At 50.5% G+C, this 15,015-nt stretch overlaps 1 protein-coding gene across 1 annotated transcript in view; it reads left to right on the top strand.

The window, feature by feature from the left end:
• Positions 1 to 544: 544 nt before the first annotated feature.
• The window catches only part of LOC137306118 (multiple epidermal growth factor-like domains protein 8), a gene marked incomplete at its 3' end in the record, with an annotated part of 176,640 nt that continues 162,169 nt past the window's right edge, over positions 545 to 15,015 (top strand). Inside the window, exons 1-2 of the mRNA XM_067975179.1 lie at positions 545 to 626; positions 757 to 827. Coding sequence (XP_067831280.1) covers positions 545 to 626; positions 757 to 827 — 153 coding nt within the window. The remainder of the gene's footprint in view (positions 627 to 756; positions 828 to 15,015) is intronic.

The raw sequence follows: 15,015 nt of genomic DNA, 5'->3' as shown, positions 1-15,015 counted from the left end.
AAAGGGTGACTTTAATTTCACAGTCGAGGAGGAGGGAGTCGAGATATTGGTCAGGATAAAAACAGATTGAAAGGAGGTATTACATATGTTGGCACCACTCAAAGTTAACAAGTCACCCGGTCTGGATTGGATGCATCCTGGGTTGCTGAGGGAAGCAAGGGTGGAAATTGCAGATGCTCTGACCACAATCTTTCAATCCTCCTTGGATATGGGAGAGGACTGGAGCCCTGTTCAAAAAAAGGGGAGGGGGGTAACTCTGGGTAACTGCAGGCCAGTCAGTCTAATGTCGGTGGTGGGAAAACTACTCGAAACCATTGTCAGGGACAAAGTTAATTCTCACTTGGAGAAGCACGGGTTAATAAAGGGGCAGCCAGCACGGGTTTGTTGAAGGCAAATCATGTCTGACTAACCTGATTGAGTTCTTTGATGAAGTAAGGGAGAGGGTTGATGAGGGGAGTGTCGTAGATGTTGTATATCTGGGAAGAGTAATTTGGCCGTGTAGCGCCCGTTTTTCAGGCACTGCGCGATCACCGGAGGTCCCAAAATGGCGTCCGGAATGCGTGTGTATGTTTCTAGCATGACGTGCGTCGGACGCCATCTTGGTAAAGGAGTTTGCGCAGGCGCAGGTAACGACCACCGGCAGCATGTAAAGTCGGGAGAGTATGTGTTAGATCAGTGTGCAACGCTGATTTGAAGGGATAGAGACCAGTTTGGCACTCAATGCTCCCGCTAACGTACTGTCTTAATCACGACCAGCTAAACATGTCTTAGACGGTCTGGAGGACCCCCCACCAGCGCTATTTAAAGGGACCATGCAGGATTTACAGGTTAGTGGCTGGATTATTGTTTCTGACTGCCGAGATATTTGTAACTGTTTTTGGAGGTCTCCCATACTTGAATACTAGGACGTGGGGACATAGCCTCACATTTAGAGCCAGGACGTGCAGGAGTGAAGTTAGGAAATGCTTCTACACACAAAGGGTGGGAGATGTTTGGAACGCTCTTCTGTAAACGGCAGTTGATGCTAGCTCAATTGTGAATGTTAAATCTGAGATTGATAGATTTCTGTGAACCAAGGGTATTAAGGGATATGGGGCTAAGGCGGGTATATGGAGTTAGGTCACAGGTCCACCGTGATCTCACTGAATGGCGGAACAGGCTCGAGGGGCTAAATGCCACTGCCACTTGCTGCCTCCTGACATGCACCACCTTCTCCTGCAAGAAGACGGGACGTGTGTCTGGGCGATGTGCCTGTCATGGTTGAATAGCTGCCAGTGTGTGTGGCCTGTGAGTTGTGGTTGGGCGGCTTGCAACAGTGGTAATGTGTGAGGGTGAGAGGAAGCATCTGATTGGAAGAGTTGAGTACTGATGGAAAGAGTTTGTTGGTAGGTGGGTGATGGGGGTGTAGTGTGTGGAGCAGTGGATGCGGCTAATGGTGTAGTTGGTAGGAGACGCCACTTGACAGTTGACCTCACTCATCTTGACCACTCATGTCAGAGCATTGAACTTCTTCCTGCACTGCATCCATGTTCATGATGCTGTGCGCCTGGCATTGACTTCATCCCCTACTGCCTCCTGAGCATATATCTGGAGGGCCTCTTACCCTCGCTGCAGATATGGGAAGTCCCTCCTCCTGTCCGTCTCTTGCACCAAGGCCTCTGGTGCATCAGCAGAGAACCTTGGTGGACGGACTCTCGCAGGCCTGGTGAGGTCTGGAATGCAGATTGGAGGATGTGGGATTTAGTGGTGCGCAACCTTTATTCAAATGTTTCAACATAACTCATCAGTGCGTAAACATCGGGACGGGATCTGCATCTGTGCTTTACGTGTGCGATGACTGATCTCCATTCAGACCCTGTGCGGACCTGTATCTTATTTTTTGCAAATAAGAGGTGCAGGCTGCCTTTTAGAGGTGCAGGCCACTATTGCGATGTCGGGCCCCCCCTGCTGGTGAGAACATCGCAGACGGGCCTGGCTGCTGTGCAACAATACGGTGAGTGAGGAGGCAGCACAAAACGGCATCAGAACCACCCAGGCGTGGGTTAATCACGTACCCGGATTCGGGGGTTATCGAATTTAACCCCCATTGACTTTCAAAAGGCATTTGATAAAGTTCCACATGAAAGACTTATTCGGAAAATAGAATCACATGGTATTACAGGGACGGTGGTAACGTGGGTACGTAATTGGTTAATGGATCGGAGGCCGAGAGTAGTGGTGAAGGGATGTTTTTCTGATTGGGGAGAGGTACACAGTGGGGTCACCCAGGGGTCAGTATTAGGACCATTGCTTCTCTTGTTAAATATAAATGACCTGGACTTGGGTAGAGGGCGAAGAATTTCGAAGGAACAACATGGGGAGGCAGTAGAAACGAAATGGCCCTATTTTGAGGGGGGGTTGCAAGAGCGGAGGGACCTGGGGGTGTATATTCACAAAGCTCTGAAGGGCAAGTCGATAAGGTGGTTAAGAAAGTGTATGGGATACTTGGCTTTGTAAATAGGGGCACTGAATACACAAACAAGGAAGTTATGCTAAACCTTCAGAAATCACTGGTTATTGTGTTCAATTCTGGGCACCGCACTTTAGGAAAGATGTGAAGGACTTGGAGAGGGTGCAGAGGAGATTTACTAGAATGGTCCCAGGGATGAGGGACTTCAGTTATGTGGAGAGACTGGAGAAGCTGGGATTGTTCTCCTGAGAGCAGAGAAGGTTAAGGGGAGATTTGATAGTGGGGTTCACAATAATGAAGGGTTTTGATAAAGTAGGGAGAGATTGTTTCCAGTGGTGAATGGGTCGGGAACCAGAGGACACAGATTTAAAAGAATTGGGAAAAGAACTCGAGGGGAAATGAGGAGAATTTTTTCCACACAGGAGGGTTGTTAACATCTGGAACGCACTCCCTGAAAGGGCGGTGGAAGCAGATTAAATACGAACTTTCAAAAAGCAATTGGACATGTACCTGAAGACGACTAATTTGCAGGGTTATGGGGAAAAAGCTGGAGTGTGAGACTAAATGGGACAGCTCTTTCGAAGAGCCAGCACAGGCAGAATGGGCCAAATGGCCTCCATCAGTGTTGTAAGGTTCCATGATTCTATTCATTGTCTGGAACCCCATGTCCTCTCCCAATCTCTGGAACCCCATGTCCTCTCCCTATCTCTGGAGACCGTGTCCTCTCCCTATCTCTGGAGTCCATGTCCTCTCACTATCTCTGGAACCTCATGTCCCCTCCCTATCTCTGGAGACCGTGTCCTCTCCCTATCTCTGGAGACCGTGTCCTCTCCCTATCTCTGGAGTCCATGTCCTCTCCCTATCTCCGGAGTCCATGTCCTCTCACTATCTCTGGAACCTCATGTCCCCTCCCTATCTCTGGAGACCGTGTCCTCTCCCTATCTCTGGAGACCGTGTCCTCTCCCTATCTCTGGAGTCCATGTCCTCTCACTATCTCTGGAACCTCATGTCCCCTCCCTATCTCTGGAGACCGTGTCCTCTCCCTATCTCTGGAGTCCATGTCCTCTCACTATCTCTGGAGCCCCATGTCCTCTCCCTATCTCTGGAGACCATGTCCTCTCCCTACCTCTGGAACCCCATGTCCTCTCCCTACCTCTGGAACCCCATGTCCTCTCCCTATCTCTGGAGACCATGTACTCTCCCTATCTCTGGAACCCCATGTCCTCTCCCTATCTCTGGAGTCCATGTCCTCTCCCTATCTCTGGAGCCCCATGTCCTCTCCCTATCTCTGGAACCCCATGTCCTCTCCCTATCTCTGGAACCCCATGTCCTCTCCCTATCTCTGGAACCCTATGTCCTCTCCCTATCTCTGGAGTCCATGTCCTCTCCCTATCTCTGGAACCCTATGTCCTCTCCCTATCTCTGGAACCCTATGTCCTCTCCCTATCTCTGGAGTCCATGTCCTCTCCCTATCTCTGGAATCCCATGTCCTCTCCCTATCTCTGGAGCCCCATGTCCTCTCCCTATCTCTGGAACCCCATGTCCTCTCCCTATCTCTGGAGTCCATGTCCTCTCCCTATCTCTGGAGTCCATGTCCTCTCCCTACCTCTGGAACCCCATGTCCTCTCCCTATCTCTGGAGACCATGTACTCTCCCTATCTCTGGAACCCCATGTCCTCTCCCTATCTCTGGAGTCCATGTCCTCTCCCTATCTCTGGAGCCCCATGTCCTCTCCCTATCTCTGGAACCCCATGTCCTCTCCCTATCTCTGGAACCCTATGTCCTCTCCCTATCTCTGGAGTCCATGTCCTCTCCCTATCTCTGGAACCCTATGTCCTCTCCCTATCTCTGGAACCCTATGTCCTCTCCCTATCTCTGGAGTCCATGTCCTCTCCCTATCTCTGGAATCCCATGTCCTCTCCCTATCTCTGGAGCCCCATGTCCTCTCCCTATCTCTGGAACCCCATGTCCTTTCCCTATCTCTGGAGTCCATGTCCTCTCCCTATCTCTGGAGTCCATGTCCTCTCCCTATCTCTGGAGCACCATGTCCTCTCCCTATCTCTGGAACCCCATGTCCTCTCCCGATCTCTGGAGTCCATGTCCTCTCACTATCTCTGGAACCCCATGTCCTCTCCCTATCTCTGGAACCCTATGTCCTCTCCCTATCTCTGGAGTCCATGTCCTCTCCCTATCTCTGGAGCCCCATGTCCTCTCCCTATCTCTGGAACCCCATGTCCTCTCCCTATCTCTGGAGTCCATTTCCTCTCCCTATCTCTGGAACCCCATGTCCTCTCCCTATCTCTGGAGACCGTGTCCTCTCCCTATCTCTGGAGACCGTGTCCTCTCACTATCTCTGGAATTCCAAGTCCTCTCCCTATCTCTGGAGTCCATGTCCTCTCCCTATCTCTGGAGTCCATGTCATCTCCCTATCTCTGGAGTCCATGTCATCTCCCTATCTCTGGAGTCCATGTCCTCTCCCTATCTCTGGAGTCCATGTCCTCTCCCTATCTCTGGAGACAGTGTCCTCTCCCTATCTCTGGAGACAGTGTCCTCTCCCTATCTCTGGAGACCGTGTCCTCTCACTATCTCTGGAGTCCATGTCCTCTCCATATCTCTGGAGACCGTGTCCTCTCTCTATCTCTGGAGACCGTGTCCTCTCCCTGTCTCTGGAGACCATGTCCTATCCCTATCTCTGGAACCTCATGTCCTCTCCCTATCTCTGAAACCCCATGTCTTCTCCCTTTCTCTGGAGCCCCATGTCATCTCCCTATCTCTGGAACCTCATGTCCTCTCCCTATCTCTGAAACCCCATGTCTTCTCCCTTTCTCTGGAGCCCCATGTCATCTCCCTATCTCTGGAACCCCACGTCCTCTCCATATCTCTGGAACCCCATGTCCTCTCCATATCTCTGGAACCCTATGTCCTCTCCCTATCTCTGGAGTCCATGTCCTCTCCTTATCTCTGGAGTCCATGTCCTCTCCCTATCTCTGGAGACCGTGTCCTCTCCCTATCTCTGGAGACCGTGTCCTCTCACTATCTTTGGAGTCCATGTCCTCTCCATATCTCTGGAGACCGTGTCCTCTCTCTATCTCTGGAGACCGTGTCCTCTCCCTGTCTCTGGAGACCATGTCCTATCCCTATCTCTGGAACCTCATGTCCTCTCCCTATTTCTGGAACCCTATGTCCTCTCCCTATCTCTGGAACCCCATGTCCTCTCCCTATCTCTGGAACCCCATGTCATCTCCCTATCTCTGGAGTCCATGTCCTCTCCCTATCTCTGGAGCCCTATTTCCCCTCCCAAGAAAAACTAAAAATAACTCAAGGGGAAGAACTAACTAGATTCAATATAAGTAAATGAATGGCAATGGAGAAACAGGAAATGTGGGAATTACTAGAATCTGGTATTAGGGACAGAGTGACTGAGCATTTGGAGAAATATGAGCTGATCAGAGAGAGTGAGCATGGATTTGTAAAGGATAAGTCAGGTCTAACGAACCTAGTTAATTTTTCGAGGAGGTAACTAACGTGGTAGATAAGGGAGTGTCTATAGATGGTATTTATATGGACTTCCAGAAGGCATTCGATAATGTTCCACATGAGAGACTGTTAACAAAAAAAGAGTGCATGGAATTGGAAGCAACCTATTGGTTTGGAGAGGGAATTGGTTAGGAGGTCAGAGGTAGAGAGTGGGGATAATGGGTCTGTACTCACATTGTCAGGATGTGACTAGTGGCGTCCCCCAGGGATCTGTTCTGGGACCTCAGCTTTTCACTGTATTTATAAATGACTTGGATGAAGGAATAGAGAGCCCCATATCCGAGTTTACTGACGACACTGAGTTAGGAGGCACAGTAAATAGCGTTAATGGGAGCAGAAAGTTGCAAAGGGACATTGAGAGATCAAGTGAGTGGGGAAAACTGGGGCAGATGGAGTTCACTGTGGGGAAAGTGTGACGTCATCCACTTTGGACCTAAGAAAGATAAATCAGAGTATTTTCTCAATGGTGAGAAGCTCAGAACTGTGGATGAGCAGAGAGATTCAGGGGGTCCAAGTACAGAAATCACTAAAAACTGGTGGACAGGTACAAAAAATAATTTAAAAGGCTGATGGGATGTTGGCCTTTATCTCGAGGGCTGGAATACGAAGGGGTGAAGTTGTGTTCCAGCTGTACAGAGCTCAGGTTAGAGCCCATCTGGAGAACTGGGTTCAGTTCTGGGCTCCGCACCTCAGGAAGGATATACTGGCCTTGGAGAGAAACTATTTCCTCTGGTGGGGGGAGTCCAGAACAAGGGGGCATAACCTTAAAATTAGAGCCAGGTAGCCCAGGGATGATGTCAGGAAGCACTTCTTCACGCAAAGGGGAGTGGAAATCTGGAACTCTCTCCCCCAAAAAGGCTGTTGAGGCTGGGGGTCAATTGGAAATTTCAAAACTGAGATTGATCGATTTTCGTTGGGTGAGGGGATTAAAGGTTACGGAACCAAGGCGGGTAAATGGAGTTAAGATATAGGTCAGCCGTGATCTAATTAGATGGGACACTGGCACCAGTACTGGGACAGGAAGGAGCTGTACCACCAGGACGGGCTCCACCTGAACTGGAATGGGACCAGGGTCCGAGCGGAAAGGATAAATAAGGACTTTGAACGAGTATGATGGAGGAGGGATCTGGGGAAGAGAACATAAGTCTGAAGAGAAAAGAAATAGGAAATAAGAGTAAAGGTCAGGAATGGGAGTAACGTAAATAGTCAGGGAACAAATTCAGTCATTGGTCATAAGTACAAAATGACTGTTAAAAATAAAGTGAGGGGAATAATTATTAAAACAAATTAAGTCGCCTGTATAGCAACGTGCACAGCTTCCAAAGGAGTCGGCCATTCGGCCCCTCGAGCCTGCTCCGCCATTCAATAAGATCATGGCTGATCTTTGACCTCAACTCCACTTTCCCGCCCGATCCCCATATCCCTTGATTCCCTTACAGTCCAAAAATCTCTCCATCTCAGCCTTGAAAAGTCTCACGACTCAGCATCTACAGCCCTCTGGGGTAGAGAATTCCAAAGATTCACAACCCTCTGAGTGAAGAAATTCCTCCTCATCTCAGTCTTGAATGGCCGACCCCATATCCTGAGACTATGCCCCCTAGTTCTAGACTCTCCAGCCAGGGGAAACAGCCTCTCAGCATCTACCCTGTCAAGCCCTCTAAGAATTTTATACTTTTCAATGAGATCACCTCTCATTCTTCTAAACTCCAGAGAGTATAGGCCCATTCTACTCAATCTCTCCTCAAAGGACAACCCTCTCATCCCAGGAATCAATCCAGTGAACTTTCGTTGCACTGCCTCGAAGGCAAGTATATCCTTCCTTAGGTAAGGAGACCAAAACCATACACTGTACTCCAGGTGTGGTCTCACCAGAGTCCTATATAATTGTGATCTCCATATTAGAGAAAGGATAGAGGCATTGGAGAGGGCGCAAAAAAGATTTACAAGGATGATGCCAGAACTGAGAGGATATAGTTTTCAGGAAAGGTTGAACAGGCTGGGGCTCTTTTCTCCAGGAGAGAGAAGGCTGAGGGGCGACCTGATAGAGGTCTTTAAGATAATGAAAGGGTTTGATAGGGTAAACGTAGAGAAAATGTTTCCACTTGTGGGGGAGACTAGAATTAGAGGTCATCAATATAAGATAGTCACTGATAAACCCAATGGGGAATTCAGGAGAAACGTCTTTGCCCAGAGAGTGGTGAGAATGTGGAACTCGCTCCCACAAGGAGTAGTTGAGGCGAATATCATCGATGCATTTAAGGCGAAGCTGGATAAACATGAGGGAGAAAGGAATAGAAGGATATGCTGATAGAGTGAGGTGAAGTAGGGAGGGAGGAGGCTCGTGTGGAGCAAAAACACCGGCACAGACCAGTTGGGCCGAATGGCCTGTTTCTGTGCTGTGGTTTCAATGTAACAGGTGCTGGGGGCTGAATGGACGACTATTGTTCCAATGATCCTTATCTCTGGAACTGATGTCTTCCCCGCCCCCCCCCCCCCCCCCCGAATCTCTGGAACCCGATGTCCATCCCCAATCTCTGGAACCCATGTTCCCCCTCCCCAATCTTTGGAGCCCCATGTGCCCTCTTTAACTCAGGACCCCATCTCCCCTCCCTATTCCTTCAGGCGCATCTCCTCTCCCTATCTCTGGGACTCATGTCCCCTCCCTATCTCTGCAACCACTACAGCTGTAGTGCTGAAGACTTGTGCTCCAGAACGAGCTGCGCCTCTAGCCAAACTGTTCCAGTACAGCTACAACACTGGCATCTACCCGACTATGTGGAAAATTGCCCAGGTATGTCCTGTCCACAAAAAGCAGGACAAATCCAATCCGGCCAATTACCGCCCCATCAGTCTACTCTCAATCATCAGCAAAGTGATGGAAGGTGTCGTCGACAGTGCTATCAAGCGGCACTTACTCACCAATAACCTGCTCACTGATGCTCAGTTTGGGTTCCGCCAGGACCACTCGGCTCCAGACCTCATTACAGCCTTGGTCCAAACAGGGACAAAAGAGCTGAATTCCAGAGGTGAGGTGAGAGTGACTGCCCTTGACATCAAGGCAGCATTTGACCGAGTGTGGCACCAAGGAGCCCGAGTAAAATTGAAGTCCATGGGAATCAGGAGGAAAACTATCTATTGGCTGGAGTCATACCTAGCACAAAGGAAGATGGTAGTGGTTGTTGGAGGCCAATCAGCTCAGCCCCAGGACATTGCTGCAGGAGTTCCTCAGGGCAGTGTCCTAGGCCCAACCATCTTCAGCTGCTTCATCAATGACCTTCCCTCCATCATAAGGTCAGAAGTGGGGATGTTTGCTGATGACTGCACAGTGTTCAGTTCGATTTGCAACCCCTCAGATAATGAAGCAGTCCGTGCCCGCATGCAGCAAGACCTGGACAACATCCAGGCTTGGGCTGATAAGTGGCAAGTAACATTCACGCCAGACAAGTGCCAGGCAATGACCATCTCCAACAAGAGAGTCTAACCACCTCCCCTTGACATTCAACGGCATTACCATCGCCGAATCCCCCACCATCAACATCCTGGGGGTCACCATTGACCAGAAACTTAACTGGACCAGCCACATGAATACAGTGGCTACAAGAGCAGGTCAGAGACTGGGTATTCTGCGGTGAGTGACTCACCTCCTGACTCCCCAAAGCCTTTCCACCATCTACAATGCACAAGTCAGGAGTGTGATGGAATACTCTCCACTTGCCTGGATGAGTGCAGCTCCAACAACACTCAAGAAGCTCGACACCATCCAGGACAAAGCAGCCCGCTTGATTGGAACCCCATCCATCACCCTAAACATTCACTCCCTTCACCACCGGCGCACTGTGGCTGCAGTGTGTACCATCCACAGGATGCACTGCAGCAACTCACCAAGGCTTCTTCGACAGCACCTCCCAAACCCACGACCTCTACCACCGAGAAGGACAAGAGCAGCAGGCACATGGGAACAACACCACCTGCACGTTCCCCTCCAAGTCACACACCATCCCGACTTGGAAATATATCGCCGTTCCTTCATCGTCGCTGGATCAAAATCCTGGAACTCCCTTCCTAACAGCACTGTGGGAGAACCTTCACCACACGGACTGCAGCGGTTCAAGAAGGCGGCTCACCACCACCTTCTCAAGGGCAATTAGGGATGGGCAATAAATGCCGGCCTCGCCAGCGACGCCCACATCCCATGAATGAATAAAAAAACGTGTCCTCTTCCTGTATCTGGTGCCCCATGTTCCCTCCTGCACTCTTTGATCCTCAAACTCTTGCTGGAATACAAAGAGGAGAGAGTTATGTTTAATTTGGATAAAGCTCTCGTTCGACCCCTATCTGGAGTCCTATGTTCACTTTTGGCCTTCGCACCTCGGGAAAGACATATTGGCCTTGGAGGGGGTGCAGCACAGATTCACAAGAATCCTACCAGGTCTGACAGGGTTCGAATCATCGAAAGGTTACAGCACGGAGGCCATTTGGCCCATTGAATCCGTGTTGGCTCTCTGTAAAAGCAATCCAGCTCGTCCCACTCCCCCGCCCTATCGCTGTAGCCCTGCAAATTTTTTCCTTTCAAGTACTTATCCAGTTCCCTTTTGAAGGCCATGATTGAATCTGCCTCCACCACCCCCTCGGGCAGTGCATTCCAGATCCTAACCACTCGCTGTGTAAAGAAGATTTTCCTAATGTCACCTTTGGTTCTTTTGCCAATCACCTTCAATCTGTGTCCTCTGGTTCTTGACCCTTCCGCCAATGGGAACAGTTTCTCTCTATCTACTCTGTCTCGACCCTTCGTGATTTTGAACACCTCTCTCAAATCTCCTCGCAACCGTCTCTGTTCCAAGGAGAACAACCCCAGCTTCTCCAGTCTATCCACGTAACTAAAGTCCCTCATCCCTGGAATCATTCCAGTAAATCTCTTCTGCACCCTCTCTCAGGCCTTCACATCTTTCCTAAAGTGCAGTGCCCAGAACTGGACACAATACTCCAGTTGTGGCCGAACCAGTGTTTTATAAAGGTTCATCATAATCTTCTTGCTTTTGTACTCTATGCCTCTATTTATAAAGCCCAGGATCCCATATGCTTTTTTAACCACTTTCTCAACCTGCCCTGCCACCTTCAACGATCTGTGTGCATATATACCCCCAGATCTCTCTGTTCCTGTACCCCTTTTAGAATTGTACCCTTTAATTTATATTGCCTCTCCTCATTCTTGCTACCAAAATGTATCACTTCACACTTTTCTGCGTTAAATTTCATCTATCACGTGTCTGCCCATTCCACCAGCCTGTCTTATTTACAAGGACAGGTTGCGTAGACTAGGCTTGTCGTCCCTTGAGTTTAGATGGTTGAGGGGTAATCTGATCGAGGTGGTCAAAATGTTCAAAGGGTAGAGAGAGAGAAAGTATTGCCTCTGATTGGCGGCATCAAGAACAAAGAGGGCACAATCTTAAAATTAGAGCTGGGCTGTTCAGGACCAAAATCAGGGAAGCACTTCCTCACACAAAGGTTGGTGTAAATCTGGAACTCTCTTCCCCCCAAAAGGCTGTGTCGCTGGGGGTCAATTGGAGCTTCCAAGACTGAGATCATTCGATTTTTGTTGGGTAAGGGTATCGAGGGACATGGAGCAAAGACGGGTCAACAGAGATGAGGTGCAGATCAGCCCTGATCTTATTGAATGGCAGAACAGGCCCGAGGGGCTGAATGGCCTCCTCCTGTTCCTATGATCTGCTACAGTACGAGGGTGATGCCAGTGTTGAAGCACCTTGGTCAGGTGGAGTGGTTCGTTCTGCTGCACAGCTGTGCAGCACCACAGCTGGAATTACGTCAGGGCCTGTGGCCTTCACTGTGTCTCGTGCTCTCTCTCAATGTCACATGGAGAACGCCAAACTGCTGGGACCACTGCCACCTGATGGTGGGGACCTTGCAAAAAGTTGAGCCTTGCCTCTCGGGCTGGACTCCATCATGGTTGCAGATGGTGACGTTTGTGGAGCCTCGTCCCCCTGTTAGTTGCTTTTTTTAAAATTCATTCATGGGCGAGGCCAGCATTTATTGTCCATCCCTAATTGCCCCTTGAGAAGGTGGTGGTGAGCCGCCTTCTTGAACCGCTGCAGTCCGTGTGGTGAAGGTTCTCCCACAGTGCTGTTAGGAAGGGAGTTCCAGGATTTTGACCCAGCGACGATGAAGGAACGGCGATATATTTCCAAGTCGGGATGGTGTGTGACTTGGAGGGGAACGTGCCAGTGGTGTTGTTCCCATGTACCTGCTGCTCTTGTCCTTCTAGGTGGTAGAGGTCGTGGGTTTGGGAGGTGCTGTCGAAGAAGCCTCGTCCAGTTGCTGCAGTGCATCCTGTGGATGGTACACACTGCAGCCACTGTGCGCCGGTGGTGAAGGGAGTGAATGTTTAGGGTGGTGGATGGGGTGCCAATCAAGCGGGCTGCTTTGTCCTGGATGGTGTCGAGATTCTTGAGTGTTATTGGAGCTGCACTCATCCAGGCAAGTGGAGAGTATTCCATCTCACTCCTGACTTGTGCCTTGCAGATGGCGGAAAGGCTTTGGGGAGTCAGGAGGTGAGTCACTCGCCGCAGAATACCCAGCCTCTGACCTGCTCTTGTAGCTACAGTATTTATGTGGCTGGTCCAGTTCAGGTTCTGGTCAATGGTGACCCCCAGGTTGGTTGTCCAACTCCATTCTCAGCTGGTGGAGCTGAAGAGCTTTTCTCCGATCTATTGGTTGTGGGACCCCTTCTCTCCATCCATATCCTCCTGCTTTTGGTGTTTAGCTGAATGTGGTCCTGTGTTGGAGCTTCACTCAGTGTATGTTTCATTCTGGTGCCGCTCCTGACAGGCTTGTCTACACTCCTCATTGAACCCAAATTAGTCATCTGGCTTAATGGTGATGGAACGGTGGGAGATAGTGCTGGCCATAAGGATAGAGGCTGTGGTGGAATACAATTCTGCTGCTGCTCATGGCCCACAGCGCCTCATGGAAGCCCAGTGTTGAGCTGCTCGATCTGTTCTGAATCTGTCCCACTTACCGCAGTGCGAGTTACACACAACACAATGGAGGGCGTTGGCAGTCGAAAGATGGGACATGGTCTCCACATGGACTCTGACCTCTGCCAATGCTCTGGTGGACCAGACGTGTCGAACTCATCGATTGGGGGAAAACGAGGCAAGTTGGTGATTTCACCATCAGAAATAGGTCTGGTCCCCCCTCCCCCCCTGAAGGTCCTGATTCTCCCCCCCTCCCCTATAGGTGCTGACTCTCTCCCCCACACCCCTTCGGCACTCTGGAGAGTCAGCGCCGAGGGAGCGCTGCACCGTCGGAGGGTCAGCACCGTCGGAGGGTCAGCGCTGCACCGTCGGAGGGTCAGTCTTGAGGGAGCGCTGCACCGTCGGAGGGTCAGCACCGTCGGAGGGTCAGCGCTGCACCGTCGGAGGGTCAGTCTTGAGGGAGCACTGCACCGTCGGAGGGTCAGCGCCGAGGGAGCGCTGCACCGTCGGAGGGTCAGCGCCGAGGGAGCGCTGCACCGTCGGTCAGTCTTGAGGGAGCGCTGCACCGTCGGAGGGTCAGTCTTGAGGGGTTAAACCGAGGCCCCAATCTGTCCCCTCAGGTGGATATGAAAGATCCCACGCCCACTATTGGAAGCGGGGGAATTCTCCCCGGTGTTCTGAGTCAATATTTACCCCTCGACCAACATTACTATAAAAAGATTATCTGGTCATTATCTCATTGCTGTTTGTGGGATCTTGCTGTGCACAAACTGGCTGCCCCGTTTCCTGCATTACAACAGTGCCTGCACTTTGAAAGTAATTCATTGGTTATGAAGTGCTCGGGGAAGTCCTGATGTGGTGAAAGGTGATGTGGAAATGAAAGTCTTTCTAAAGCACCCTGAATTTCAGCAAAGGTCAACTGGGCACCTCAGGATGGTCAATAAACTCCGGCCTTGCTCACGTCATATCGAGCGCTCTCCTAAACTGGCACGCCTCACATACGGCACAAACTCCATCCCCCAGCCCCCGACTCCGTCCCTCTCCCCGGGGTCCTATTTGACCCTGAGATGAGTTTCTGACCCCATATCCTCTCCATCACCGAGACCGCCGACTTCCACCTCCGTAACATCGCCTGTCCCCGCCCCTGCCTCAGCTCATCTGCTGCTGAAACCCTCATCCGTGTCTTTGTTACCTCCAGACTCCACTATTCCAATGCTCTCCTGGCCGGCCTCCCATCTTCCAACCTCTGTAAACTCCAGCTCATCCAAAACTCTGCTGCCCGTACCCTAACTCGCACCGAGTCCCGTTCACCCATCACCCCCCTGTGCTCTCTGACCTACATTGGTTCCTGGTCCGGGAACGCCTCGATTTTAAAGTTCTCATCCTTGTTTTCAAATCCCTCCATGGCCCACCCCCCCCTCCCTATCTCTGTAACCTCCTCCAGCCCGACAACCCTCCGAGATCTCTGCGCTCCTCCAATTCTGGCCTCTTGCTCATCCCCCGATTTCCATCGCTCCGCCATTGGCGGCCGTGCCTTCAGCCGCCTCGGCCCCAAGCTCTGGAATTCCCTCCCTAAACCTCTCCGCCTCTCTCTCCTCCTTTAAGACGCTCCTTAAAACCTGCCTCTTTGATCAAGCTTTTGGTCGCCTGTCCTAACGTCTCCTTATGGGGCTCGGTGTCAAATTTTGTTTGATAATCGCTCCTGTGAAGCTCCTTGCGACGTTTTATGTTAAAGATGCTATATAAATGCAAGTTGACGTATGGGAGGAAGCCGGGAATTTTGTTAAAGAGACAGGCAGAGAGAGAAGTTTGTTTCCTGTTGATAATTTATTGATTGTCCTTCTGCACAAAGAGGCGGCAGATGTTACCGGCTGGTTCAACACTCAGTCTTGCTCTGATCGACAGTGCTGAGTGGGTGCCGACACAAGGCAAAGATGGAAAAATAAACCAGAGCATTTCAACCAAAAAAAACCCTTCCCGTTTATAGAAGTGAAGAAACATATTTACAAAGTGGAGAGAAAATCTTCAGCTCATGAA

Source organism: Heptranchias perlo, chromosome 42 (assembly GCF_035084215.1).
Source record: "Heptranchias perlo isolate sHepPer1 chromosome 42, sHepPer1.hap1, whole genome shotgun sequence".
NCBI classification, from domain to species: domain Eukaryota; kingdom Metazoa; phylum Chordata; class Chondrichthyes; order Hexanchiformes; family Hexanchidae; genus Heptranchias; species Heptranchias perlo.
The sequence above is the reverse complement of the archived record's forward strand: the minus strand, read 5'-3'. Positions and strand labels throughout refer to the sequence as shown.